The 13,163-nt window shown below is 40.0% G+C and overlaps 1 protein-coding gene across 8 annotated transcripts in view; it reads right to left on the reverse strand.

Moving 5' to 3' along the window:
• Positions 1-13,163, reverse strand: part of LOC126759481 (dystrophin, isoforms A/C/F/G/H) — a 558,659-nt gene that overhangs the window by 471,861 nt on the left and 73,635 nt on the right. For 6 of the 8 annotated variants that reach the window (XM_050474347.1, XM_050474333.1, XM_050474325.1 and 3 more), the window contains 8 exons: positions 8,576-12,250; positions 8,205-8,519; positions 7,838-8,143; positions 6,772-7,274; positions 6,601-6,688; positions 1,394-2,542; positions 1,003-1,247; positions 706-873 (listed from right to left, as the gene is read on the reverse strand). In XM_050474347.1, coding sequence (XP_050330304.1) covers positions 706-873; positions 1,003-1,247; positions 1,394-2,542; positions 6,601-6,688; positions 6,772-7,274; positions 7,838-8,143; positions 8,205-8,519; positions 8,576-12,250 — 6,449 coding nt within the window. The remainder of the gene's footprint in view (positions 1-705; positions 874-1,002; positions 1,248-1,393; positions 2,543-6,600; positions 6,689-6,771; positions 7,275-7,837; positions 8,144-8,204; positions 8,520-8,575; positions 12,251-13,163) is intronic. The other 2 variants (XM_050474357.1, XM_050474402.1) reach the window with 1 other exon arrangement.

The raw sequence follows: 13,163 nt of genomic DNA on the forward strand, positions 1-13,163 counted from the left end.
ATGCTTGAATGGAAAAATCTTTACAAAAGCAGATTACATTCGCTAATAGAAAAAATACTTTTGAACACTTTAACAAAAAGTCTCCAAAAAGTGTAGAATTTTTTTTGCATATTTTTTAAATAGATAATAAATAAGTTTAAAATTTCTTTAGCTTTTATAAAACATCTAAAGATTGTATACTTAAGGTTATAAATTTTAAAACAATACGATACTCTGTAAATTTAGGTTTCTAAGTGTTGAGATGCAAAAAAAAACAACATGTATCTGCTCACAATATCAATTCGTTTTAGGAAGAGTTAAGGAGTAAAATCTACTAGATCGAAAAGTCTCCAAAAGTGGAGACATTTCTTTTTTTTTAAATATACACCAATCTACATATATGTATATACAACAAATATGATGTCTGTTGTTATTCCAAGTATAACTTTGATGCCAAAGTAATGTTATCGGTTCATTATAAAGAAGTAAATTGGTAAGAAAAATTGTTTTCATTGAAACTTTGAATAAGTTATGCGTGTGAGCTGTTTCTGAACTACGATGGTCTTAATTTTCTACACAAAAAATATATTTAAAGTATACTATAAAAGTCTCCAAAAAGTGGAGAGATTTTTTTTTTGCATAAATTCTTATAAATTCTACAGCACGAACGCTGTGAATGGCAGTAATTCAAATATAATCAGTATTTGCAACGAATGTAAAACTCACTTGGCTTGCTGCACTTCACGGAACTTTTCACGTAGAATGATTTGCGTTTTCATAACTAAGCGCGAAAGATTACCCTGTTTTCCGTGAGTTTCCAGGACCAAGGAATCACCTTGTGAGATCAAAGTGGCGGCATCGGGCGCAATTAAAAGTTTCAAGTCCTCAATAGCGCTGTGCGGAGAAATACAGTAGTTTAAATTAATACATTTTTTTTTAAATTTCGTGCTGCTGTTAGTAGTACAAAAACAAGTAATATTATTAGGTCTACATGTGAGTAAAGAGTTAAGATGAAAAACTTACACCTCTCCCTCGTTACACTTTTCGATCTTGTCCTTGGTCGCCTCCATTTTGCGTATCATATACTTGGCCATTTTGTCGAAAGTTTGCACACGTTGATCCAGGGGCGCGTTGTCTCGAAAACTGAGCGGGCTCTCGGAGTAAGGGCTCTTCAAAGTGATATTTGAATCGTCCAAAGACGGAGAGGTGGGCAGAATTTTGCTTTCAAAGAAATTGGGTTTCTTAGCACCGGGTGTCTCAATGCGACTCTGAGTGAATAAATTCAAGATAAATATGTTTAAGTAAATTTAAAATGTTGTGTAGAGTTCAAATAAATGCTTAAATAAATGATTCCTGAAAGCCAATCGTAACAAGCCGTTTAGTTGCTAGTGTAGAAACTGGTGTAAATGTTTACCGTATCACTATCGGAATCAAATGTTGGTGTCATTTCTAGCGAGAATCTCGGTATATCCTCATCATCGGAGAAAACCAAAGGTTCCAAATCGTAACCTGCCTCTTTGTCAGCACTATAAAAACTGTTGCGCACAGGTGAATCCAGCGCGCCCTCTGATACATCCTGAGCCTTCGCCTTCTTGGGCGATTGCTCTTCGTCCAAAGCGAGCGTAAGCTGACGCCAACGCTTCGGTTGTTTCGTTGGAGAATTATCAGACGACTCGTGCTCTTTTGCCGGTCGTTCGTCTTCATCCTCTTCCGAGTCGCGTAATATATCGCGCTCTTTCTCTATGCGTTTGCGCTTCTCATCGAACGAGATGCGTTGTTTCTCCACACGCAGGAACGGTGTGCTTGTGTTGAGTGGCACCGCACCGCGCAATTCTACGTCATCCAATAGCGGAGAGAGTGGTGGCTTCGGTGACTCACAAAGCGAACGTTTGCTTTTGCTGCGTTGTATTTCTTTGCCGTCCGCGTCAACACGCATCGAAGAATCGGAATCTTCAGAGAGATCAACAATTTGTACCGTCTCTACATATTCGGGTACAAAAGGCTCTACACTCTCTAAAATATTTACGGTGTCTACGATCTCACCGACCTGTGGCTCGAATTCAATATTCTGTACTGACATTTTGTCGTGTGGCAAATTTCGTTCGCGTACCTCCACGACTTTGGCGTGTTGTTCACCCTTACGGCTTTTACGTTTTGGTGGCTTAGCGGGCGCGTTGTCTGACGTTTCGATTGGTGTGGCTGTCGAGATGTGTGAGAACAGCGTGCTGGATTCTGCTAAACGGAATGTTTGTGGCGGCAAGACATCGGGTAAGACTTGTGTAACCATCGCCTGCTCTGCGGAGACATCCTTTGCTGGCGGCAATTCAACTGTCGTCTGCATTGGTTGTGACCGCTCATGTTTGGTCGGTGAATCGCCAGCGTTTTGTGAGTCATTTATGCCAGGTGTACGTGCGCGACGCTGACGTACCGTATTGCTCAATACAACAATTTCAACATCGGAGTCTGTATTTTCGAGTGCACTTTTGTTTTGTGCAGTTGATGGTGGTGTTGGTAAGAGTGCTGCCAGCTCGGAATTTACATTAAAACGCGTTTTTAAAGCATCCTATGGCGAATAATAATGTGTTGGTATAAGAAAAACTAAAAATTATAACTCTCCAAAAAAATTGGAGGTGGATACTTTTGTTTTTTAACTGAAATTTTATTTGGTTGATTCTGTTATAGGTTTTGTACATAATAAAACGTGAATATTCATTTATTTCAAATTTGGAGACTTTTTAAATTTAAATTTTTACATTCATACTCAAATTTCATAGAGAGTTTATTTATGGTTGTTCAAGATTATTGCAAAAAACTGGAAACTTAAACTCTCCACTGCTATTGGAGACTTTTAAACCTTAAAATCATAGCGCGTATATATATGGTTGATCAAAACTAGTGCAAAAAACTCTGAACTGCAAGTCTCCACTGCTATTGGAGACTTTTTGTAATGCTTCATTTTCATATTCTAATACATAGTAGCGCAAGTTTTAATGAATGTAATGATTTTATACACGTTTTGATCGTTTTAGCGAATTGTTTACAACTCAACAAATCTGTCTGATAATTTATTGTTAATACAATTTATTGGATTAATTGCATAAATATATTTTATAGGCAACAATTTTTGCGTAGGACATTTACAATATGTTCTAAGGTGTCGTTAATAATCCCACGGCCGAAAGCAGTGTACAGTTACAACCCAAAATTTGCACCCATTACACGTTAAAGTCTACATAATTAACATTATTTCCATATTTTAAATGAATATACAGTTAAAAGTTCTATTATACATTGAAATGACACCAACAAATGTTTCCACAGCAGCTAATTGGTGATACGGTGATTGGCTTTGAGGATGAAGGTGGTTTTTAATATTTATTTATTTTTTACACATGGTATTAGGCTTTCTTCCAAGAGTTAATTTGCAATGGGATAAACTGATGAGTTATGGCTTTAATTTGTTATTGTAAATGATTATTGGTGCTTGGTTACTGGAGGGTTTAAAATGTTTGTACATGAGTGAATATGTAGGTAAACAAATGTAGGTATATATATATAAGTATGTATGTGTACAGGTAGTATGTATGTGTATATAATAAAATTTGTAAATATATGATACTTTTTTAATTCAATATACATATTATAGATATACTATATATATATAATATGTACATATGTATGTATATGGTTAATTAAATAATTTATTATTAAAATAATAACAAAGGATATATAATAAAAATATTTCATAATTCAAAATGGCTGCCTTAGTATCTCACTGCTAGTGCATTATATATTTGTACGTACGTATATGTACTAGGGTGGATTAAATAAGCGAATATTTTTTTACCGCTTCGTACTCTGAAAAATTGGTTGATAGACACCTCATAAAAATGCTCTCCAAGTATGAGACTTTAATTGTGAGTACGAAGCGGTAAAAAACTTTCGGATTTTTTTGACCCACCCTAATATGTATACCATATACACATAAATATACATATATATATAAAAATATACCATGTATGTGTATAATAGAAATTTTTGTGTTTTGAAAGTCCTTTAAAGTTGTATATAAATTATTAGGTCTCAAATTGCTACATAGAACAGGTTAGAGGTTAGATAAAAAACTGCCGTAAATTTAAGAGCAACATTATTTTTTTAAATATTTTTTTTTAATTTTAGTGTTACAACAAAAATCTTTTCTGCTTAAAGTTATATATTGTTGAATATGGTCTTCTTCATACTTGGAGCTCCTTCCGAATTTGATTATTGAAACGAGGTCAGTGCAATTAATTCCCAGTTATTTAAATAAAAGCTTAACATTGCTAGTTGAAATCATGGACTTCTTCAATATGTAATGATGCAACCATTCGCAAAATGCTCTTTGTACTACATGAACTGAGAAATTTTTAGTTTGCCATACTTGTAAAAGCTTCAATGTGTTATTACTGGACACATAGAAAACTCTCTAGCTTTCGCAAGACCAAACTTAAGACATCTTGGATCTCATACTTGTAATCATTCAGACAAGCTAGCAGAAATCGACATTAGATATAAGTATACGATGGTTTTTGGATTTGAGTATTCCAAAGTCGAGCTCGAGTGTGATTTCCGTGATATCCACGCATAGTCAGTATTTGTAATGTAGGTATACACACCTGACATACTGTGCTTGGTGTCAAAGAATTATTTATTACAAATGTGACGAACGCTGCCGAGCTTTCAAGAAGATAAACCTATCATCTGAGCGAACTTAAGTAAGGTTTTGGTGCGAATCATTGTCATGGAAATTACGGAATTGCCAGTTAGAGATTCAAGGGAGCATATGGTGCCAAAAAGTCGACTAAACATTTAAGGGGTTATACAGTGAGCGTTGCCGAAACGATATGTATTGCTTTAAGGGGTTATATGGGTTTACGAGTTTCAAAAAATCCATTAATTTTATTGTCATATTAAACTCTGCAAGACTTCTAGAATATTTTTCTAAATTTTCTAGTTGATCCAAGAAATAGTTTCGGAGATACAGCCTTGAGAACTTGTACACTCGAGGCTAGCTAGGCTAACTGCTAAGTCTTTAAACGTGTTTTTCTCGAAACTGTGTTTTTAAAATAGGAGTTTAGAATAATTTTTTCCAAAAACTTCATAATTTCTTTGTTAATAGTGTATGTTTGTAACAATAAAAAATTCGAATAAAATATTTAATTTATTATATGAGAAAAAAATTTTGAAAAAGGCTGTTTTTACACGAAGAAACCCCTGTAATACCTTAAGCTGACCACAAATCTGTTGATGCGACTAATTTCAATTCCAAGTAAATTTTTTACAGTTAAACAAAGCTATGAATACAAATTTGTCAGATTTAGTAGCCGAGATGTCGTTAACCGTTCCCATGACAGTCGGTTCTAGGTAACCGGAATGGAGCCGGCAAAGGATTGGCAATTCGCCAGCATTTTCAAAATTATTTGAGAAATGTTTTCGGACGGTACAACAACAACAATATATTATATTGTATATGTTTTCGAACCGCGACCTGTCAAAACCCCTAACTTTGGCAAGATGAACTTTGCTGAGCATGGAACTCCAGCGTTCTGCTCTCGTTCAACAGAATTTCAATGCCATGATAGTGTTGGTGTGTTGGTTGTTTACCAACGCTACCCGGCTTGCGCGAAGACCACTTCTATGGTATTAGAATCGTCGACTACAATGGAACCTCGCACCATTCTCAACTCCATATAATCGGAGCGAAAGTGTACTCATTTTACTTCAAATCTTGAAAAGACATCAGATCACAGCATATTTCATTTCTCTGGTTCGCTTTCAAAATCACTTTTCAGGTTGCGCTCGACTTGTGGAACAAATATCGACTTCAAGCCATTGCTTTAAGATTTAGTTTTAGTATACAAACATTTCGCAGGTCTTTATTTCAATAAAAGCAAATATAAATGCAAATTTATGAAAAATAGGTTAAAGTAGCAACAAAAATATTTTCTAAGTGCAAGACAAAAAATAACAGAATAAAATATACTCATAAGCAAATCTACTCAAATACAACAAAAAGTAGGTCAATCAGTAATTTAATGAAATTGAAATGAAATTCAATAATTCCAATTATTGATGGATGGACAGGAGTTAAGAAGGCTTCTAGTGATAGATGAAAGCAGAAGACAATAGAATAACATTTGAAAAGCACAATTAAGCGAAGAGATAGTAAATATATATTTAGGATTTCGGAATGCTAAAGCTAAACCGTGCCAAGGACATACGTACCCAATAACAGTAGTACTATAATACAGCTAGGATAAACAGTTAAGCCCATTAGATGAGCCAGCGGATAAGAGTGGATGAAGGTGAGTTGTGATTTAATGAATAAGTAAATGTTGAAATGAAATGGAACAGTGCAAAACGACAGAAGCACACACCACAAGCAGTGCAAGTACTGGACCACATATGTTTTACACAAATAAAATGATAGCAGGATTTGCCAAAGGATGAGCGGAAGGAGCAGGCAGCGACAAATGTGCAAACAATAGCAAAGTGTTCAAATATTGCGTGTAAATAAAGAGAAGTGGGTAAATTTTCATTCCGTGGCTGTGCAGTTGTAATTGCGTGTAATTAATTACTTACCACAACAATTGCGATTACTTGTTGTTGCAACTTTTCTATATCCGGATTCGAGGGCGTGTTTATTTGCTTCAACTCGTGCTCCATGGCTCTGTATGGACAAAAATAATAAATTGTACAATAAGAGTGTAGGAGAGATGAAGAGAGCGTAAAATGCGGCAGCAATAAATTTACTTTAATGTCTCCGGCGATATATTGTCCAAGTTCTGCAGTGTCGACTTCATCTCGGTCAAGCGTTTAATCACATCTGCGCTGGTCAGCTTCATGTAGATCGTCTTTAGCTCGTCGATCTTCTGACGTGTGTCCTCCATACAAGTTTGATCGCATGACTTGTTGTACTCTTCGTACAGTTCTTCACAGCGCTGCAGCAGATCCTCGAATTCCAGGAAACCCGAATTGCGATCTTGCATCTCTTGCGGTGATTCGAAACGTCGTATCAGCTGATCAGCATGTTCGAAACATTCATCCAGTTCGTGCGCCAACTTCAGCAAGGTTTCGAGGAAAGCTTTCGATTGCGTGACATTCTCGCCGAGTGCGTTGTAGAGATGCTTTAGCGCGTCGATGCGTTGGCTCAACTGTTTCGGCGAACGTGTGAATTTGTCCTCGCACACCTTGCGTCCGGTCTTGATAGTGCTCTCGATCTCTGGCTTGATTTCGGAGAGCGTGCGGTAGATTTGCTAGTGAGCGGTAATGGAAAACATAAACTTGATTAAAATTTGCTAACAGATGGTCATATTTAATAGCATTATCTGCAATGGAAACTGCTGAAGCTGGATCGCTAAAAACCCTCAGAACTTTGTAATAAAAGTACGTAACTACAAAAAGGGTAGTATTTTAGAATATAGAGAACAAAAATATTTAAGTTATATGACGCAATTGCCTTCATCTAAATTGGACAATTAGCTTTGAAGTAACATATATATAGAAATGAAGACCATTGCAATCGATTGACTTTCTTCTAACTAAGCTAAGTAAAAATTGTTTCTTCAACCGTGCAAAATGCATGAAGATTCTCTGAAGAAACCCCACATAAAATAAACCGGCTTAAGCTTCTTTAAACACCTCGAGAACTTCGTTGTAGCGAAAAGCCTTTTGTTACCTGAACACAGTTAAAGACTGAGGGTCTTGCTTGCTAGTATTTTACTTTCCTACTTCTCCTTCTAAGACCTTCTTCCATTTAGTGCGAAACTTTACAGCTCTTTCTCGTAGACGTTAACTCGTCGTTTTAACAAATACTCACCACACATTTCTGGTACTGCGCCTGAACGGTGCTGGGCCCTGCTGACGCTACATCCAACACCAGCGTGGAATGTTCGACTGCACGCAGCTCCGCCACAGCGCGATTTAAACGGGATTCGTACGCGGGTTGCGGTGCGGTGCACTTGTTTAACTTTAGCTGACAAGACTTAAAGCGCAGTTCGGTTAGATTAAGCTTCTCTTGCAGTCGATTGGCGGCTTCAATCTTGCCATTGCGTGTGTGCTCCGCTATGAGGTCCTCAATCTCCTTGAAACAATGCTTTTTCGTCTCGAACTCCTTAACCAAACGCTGTAATAAAAATATAGCTTTTTAATTTCTTTTAATACTCGGAGGCAAGCTCAGCTACTACCTGAAAATCATCCGGCAGATCCTCAATGGTAACATCGTTCTCCAGATGTTCGGTCAGTATCTCGTCGACACGCGTTAGCCAAGCCTCAAACTGTACAATACACTTCTCGGACTGCTCGGCCTCGCTCACCTCTTTCTCGAGTATTTCGGTGCGTTGCTTGGCGCGTAATTGCAGCTGTGTCCAACGCTCCACAATACCTTCGATTTCGGCACGTATCGAACTCGCCATAAACTCATGTTCAATTAGCTCATTGCCAATTTCTTGAATTTTCTCCAACCATTCGTCAGAGTGTGCGCGCAGCACGTTTTCGAGATCCTAAAAGTTAGAAACATAGTTCAGAAACTTATAATACGTTCGAAAAATATAATTACATCAAGTTCCTCAATGATCTCCTCTGCGTCCGCATTCTCTGGCGTACTGCCTATCTTATTCTCCAACCGATCCAAATAACCAGACTCGGAAACCATGAATTTTTTGAACTCGCCCAATTGTGTAGAAATGTGCTCCAGTAAAGCGGTTTTTGCATACACCAGTGCTGTTACCTCGGTCCACCGCGCGCTCAGACGTGTAAATTTCTTCGGCAACTGTGTGTACTTGCTGTCCACTTCCTCACCTGTGGTCTTTAGTTCATCCATTTGCAGCAGCAGCTCGCCACCTAAGTCGTTCAACTCGCGAAAGCCCACAGACTCGCGTTCGCAGGCCTCTTTGAGTGTCTGAAATTTGCTCTTAATTTGAAACAGCTCATTGGAGTTGTTGATTTCCGAGATTTTCGTCTTCGGCGTATTTTGTTCGAGCTCATTTAGCCAAACTTCTGTCTTTGCCAAACGTTCGAGTACTTCTTCTGCTTTGTCCAGCACTTGGGTGCGTTTCAACGCCTGCCCCTTATGTAAATCTTGCACTTTCGTAAAGAACTCGTTAAGCTCCTTAATTTGCAATAGCAAATGTTCGCGATGCGTTGGCTCCGCATCCTTTATGAGTATCTCGCTGAAATTGCGAGCGCTTATCACATCAATCTCAATCTTACGAAGTTCCATATTCAGTTGATTACTGTCTCCCACCGCGGGTTGTGCGAGCTGCTCTGGGCTTTCGATGTCGTCCGGCTTGAACTTAGACTCCAACTTATGCAACACATTCAATATAGCATTATACTCCGCGTTGAAGTGATTAAGGTTCTCAATTGCCGTCGTTTGCTTGATCACGCGCTCGTTGAGCTTTTCCGGTATTTTAGCCCAGTTTTCCGCAAACTCGGTATTCACTGCGTCTGGTCGTCTTTCGCAGACATATTCGTAGTCCGCCTTCAATTGTTCCAGCTCATCGACGAGCTCATTCAGTTGCTTCTGTTGCGCTTGCATTGGTGGCAGTTCGGTGACTATCACTTTAACACCAGACATTTTCGACATGAAATCTTCTAAGCGTAACAACCGCTCATTGACTTCATCTAGTCCACCCTTCTCTTGTATCAGTGTAATAATTGCGCGTTTCATGTCGTTCCAACTCTCGTAGAAAATACTGAAATCCTGACGCCATTCTTGCAAGTCTTCGCTCAGAGTTGCTGTGATCTCTTTAGCATCGGCGATTTCGCCAGACAGTGATTCCATGTGACTTAAACGCTGTTCTAAATCGGCCTTGCTCGCCGACTGCGAGTGCTGCTTATACCAATCACGCGAGTCGGCCAGCACCAACTTGAAGCCAGTCAGGCTGTTGTAGAACTTTTCCTTGGCTATGATTTGTGCTGTCTCCGATTTCTGCTCAATGATATGCTTTTTGAGTGTTTCAAAGCGCTCATCAATTTGTTTGATTTGCGTGGCTTCCATTATTAAATTTCGTTTGACTTCCTCCTGCTCACACACTTCGTACAGTTGCTTGAGCTCGCTGCTTAACGCCGGGCGTTTGGCGACCTCCTTCTCCAGTGCAATTAGCATTTCGCTTTGATTGCGCAAACTTTGACGATGCACACTCTGCAGGCGGTCCTCACAATCTTCTAGGAAGTTGCATGCTTCCATTATGCGGCCCGTAAGCAGATAAAAATTATCCGAGCTGCGTAACTTACGTTTCTTATTGCCCTCGGGTGATTCCACTACTTGATAGACGGTCACTGGTGACGGCTGCACGGCATTTATATCTTCTGCCTCTCCTTCATTCACATCTTCGTTTTCTTCACCAAATTTGATTAGCATTTGGAAATCCACCCAGCCATCCGGTCGCACCACACGACTGTCATCGTATGACGCACGATCACGCCCGAACTTGAAACCTTTCGCCTCGATGCGGTCGGTTTGCACTTCAACAATCTGTTTAAGCGCATCCAGTCGGTCCTCGAAGCTCTCTAATTGCATGAGCACACGCTCACCTTGATCGTCGCCCTCTTGCAGTGAAGCCGCCACCATCTGTCTTAAATCGATGAGGTAACGCTCCAGTTCCAACAAATCTTTGGCGCAATAGTTGAGGTCGTTCATACGCTTCGTAATGCCACCTAGATCGGTTACATCTTTGCTCTCCATTGTCTTCAAGTCTTGCTCGCGTGCATCTAGCCAACGATAGATACATTTGTATTGCTGCAACTTCTCCATCCGCAAGTCGCTCCACTTGGACACATGCGACCAGCGTTCGCCTAGTGCTGACAACTTATCTTCAAGGTCATTGAAATTTCCCGACTCATCATTTACAATCACCACCATATTACTAAGGCTGTCAACCAGCGCTTGCTGATTGCAAAGATCGTCTTTCAACTGGCGCCCTTCTGCAATTTGTTCTTGCACCGCCGGCAAACTCGGTCCAATATTGGTCATATGCGAGATGCGATCTTCAATATTGGTGAGGAAGAGACGCAACTTTTCGATCTGTTGCGACTGGAATTCGGCAAGGCGTGCCAATATCTTCGACTGCACATCGAGCGCTTGCAGACGCAAAGTCTCCCACCGTTCGTTGAGCAATACCATCTGCTGACGTATTTCGTTCTGATCTTCGGTGGTAAGACCGGAAGTCTTTTGCGATTCGTTGATCAAATTCGAACCCTCTTCGAGCGCTTCGCCCACATACTGCTGATGTTCGGTGAGCTTCAGCATGAAATGCTCGTTTTCGTGAAACTGTATTTTAGCACTTTGAAAGTCAATCGATTCGGGCAGCTCACGTGAGAGTATCTGCTCATCCTCCAACAGTAGCGTAAGCACCGCTTCCAAAGCTGCTTGATAGCTCGTTATCTCTATGGATGCATTCGTAGCTGTGCTCATGGGACGCGATTTGTCATTCGCCATGCGTAGATAATCTAACGGTTTGCTCTCATCCATGCCGATATCCATAATGCTGTGCATAGTATCGCTGCTGTACTTCGTCGACTTCACTGGATCCGAACTGCTGACCGGCGTACTGCTCAAGTCAGAGAACACCTCCTCGGCGCTATCCAACGGCACTTCGTCGAGATCGGTGATATTTGTGTTGGTGTTGCTGCGCGTCGGTGGTAGCGCCTCCTGCGCCTTCTCGTCGAACAACACTGCCTCGCCAGCGCTATCAGTTCGTTCACGGCTGTGACGCGATTCCATGGCATGATACAGACACATCACATACATTTGTATCGACTTGTTGTCCGGCTTGTGTGTGTGCACGTCCTCAGGATCGAGTAATTTCTCTATCTTAAAGTATTTGTGCGCCAAATCGAAGGCGGTACGTAGACGCGCTAGGGGATGCTTTGTGAGCGCAGCGCTCAAATCGATATCCTCGAGATGCGCATTGAGCACAATGAGAAACGCCCTACCGTCGGCCCAACTGCTGGAGAAGTCATGTAGCTGCAGCCCATATGGTTCGGTGAATTGACGCGCCCATGCCAGCAGTGATTTCTCCACGCCATTACTCGACTGACTCTTCACCAGATTTTGGCCGTTAAACTCGAGCGCTATGAGCCAAATCAAGCCGAGCGTCAATTTCGGATTGCCAGCGACTATGTCATCACTGGATATGTTCACCAACTTGACGCCATGCTCTTGTATCACTTGGATTACTTTGTTAATATTATTGATGTGATGTACGCGCATGCGACCGCGTTCCGGTTTCTAAGCGAGGAGAGGAGAAAATTAGAAGGGACATGCATTAAAATTCATTTCATTTGAGGAAGTGAAGTGGAAGTACGTAAGTGGGTTCACATAATGGCATGGAACGTGAATAAAAGTAGAAAGCAAGGAAATATACAAAATTAATCAACAACAACAACTTTGCAAATATATATTCTATGCACTCAGAATTGCATAGCTGGCAACTCGAAGCTTCTCAAAGTTTCCTACGCTATTCAATTTGCTCCCCCCTCTTTCAGTCATGCGTCCCTCGCATCAACATATCACACACTTTGCCACCTGCCACTCATTATTTATCTATAATTTGCACACATGCAAGTCCTTGACTTTGCAATTCGTTATGGCAGCTCCTCGTTCCTTCCTATATTCTCTCCCACCTTCACTTATTCGATTTACATTTCCGTTTCCTCATACACGACTGGATAATTGATATGTATGTCATACATACATATATGTATTTGAGGTCATGAAAGCATTTGGAGACCTTAGTTCACTTCTTCTTCTTCTTCACTTACATTTTGTTAATTCTAAGTATCCTTCTCTGCTGAGTAAGCAGCTCGAAATATGCGAAATTAAATTTATTTTCTCATTTTCTCCTTGCATTTCGCAATTTCAAGAAAACTTGTAGAATTTCTGATACCTACGACTAGTCGAGCGGCTTCTACGGTAATAATTTCATTTGACACGTCGTCCTAAGTTATGCTTCTTCTCATTTTATTACATTCCCTAATATTTAGAAGCTAAATTGTATGAACACTAAATTTATATTAGACACCGTAGGAGACTGGGAGGGAATCTATATAGATTTGCCAAGCAACCTAACAGACGTGACATTTGTGTTCTTCAGTTACGATGAGAAGTCAGTAGAATTTTGGGATGAGAGAGAAAGGGAGAT

Source organism: Bactrocera neohumeralis, chromosome 2 (assembly GCF_024586455.1).
Source record: "Bactrocera neohumeralis isolate Rockhampton chromosome 2, APGP_CSIRO_Bneo_wtdbg2-racon-allhic-juicebox.fasta_v2, whole genome shotgun sequence".
NCBI lineage: Eukaryota > Metazoa > Arthropoda > Insecta > Diptera > Tephritidae > Bactrocera > Bactrocera neohumeralis.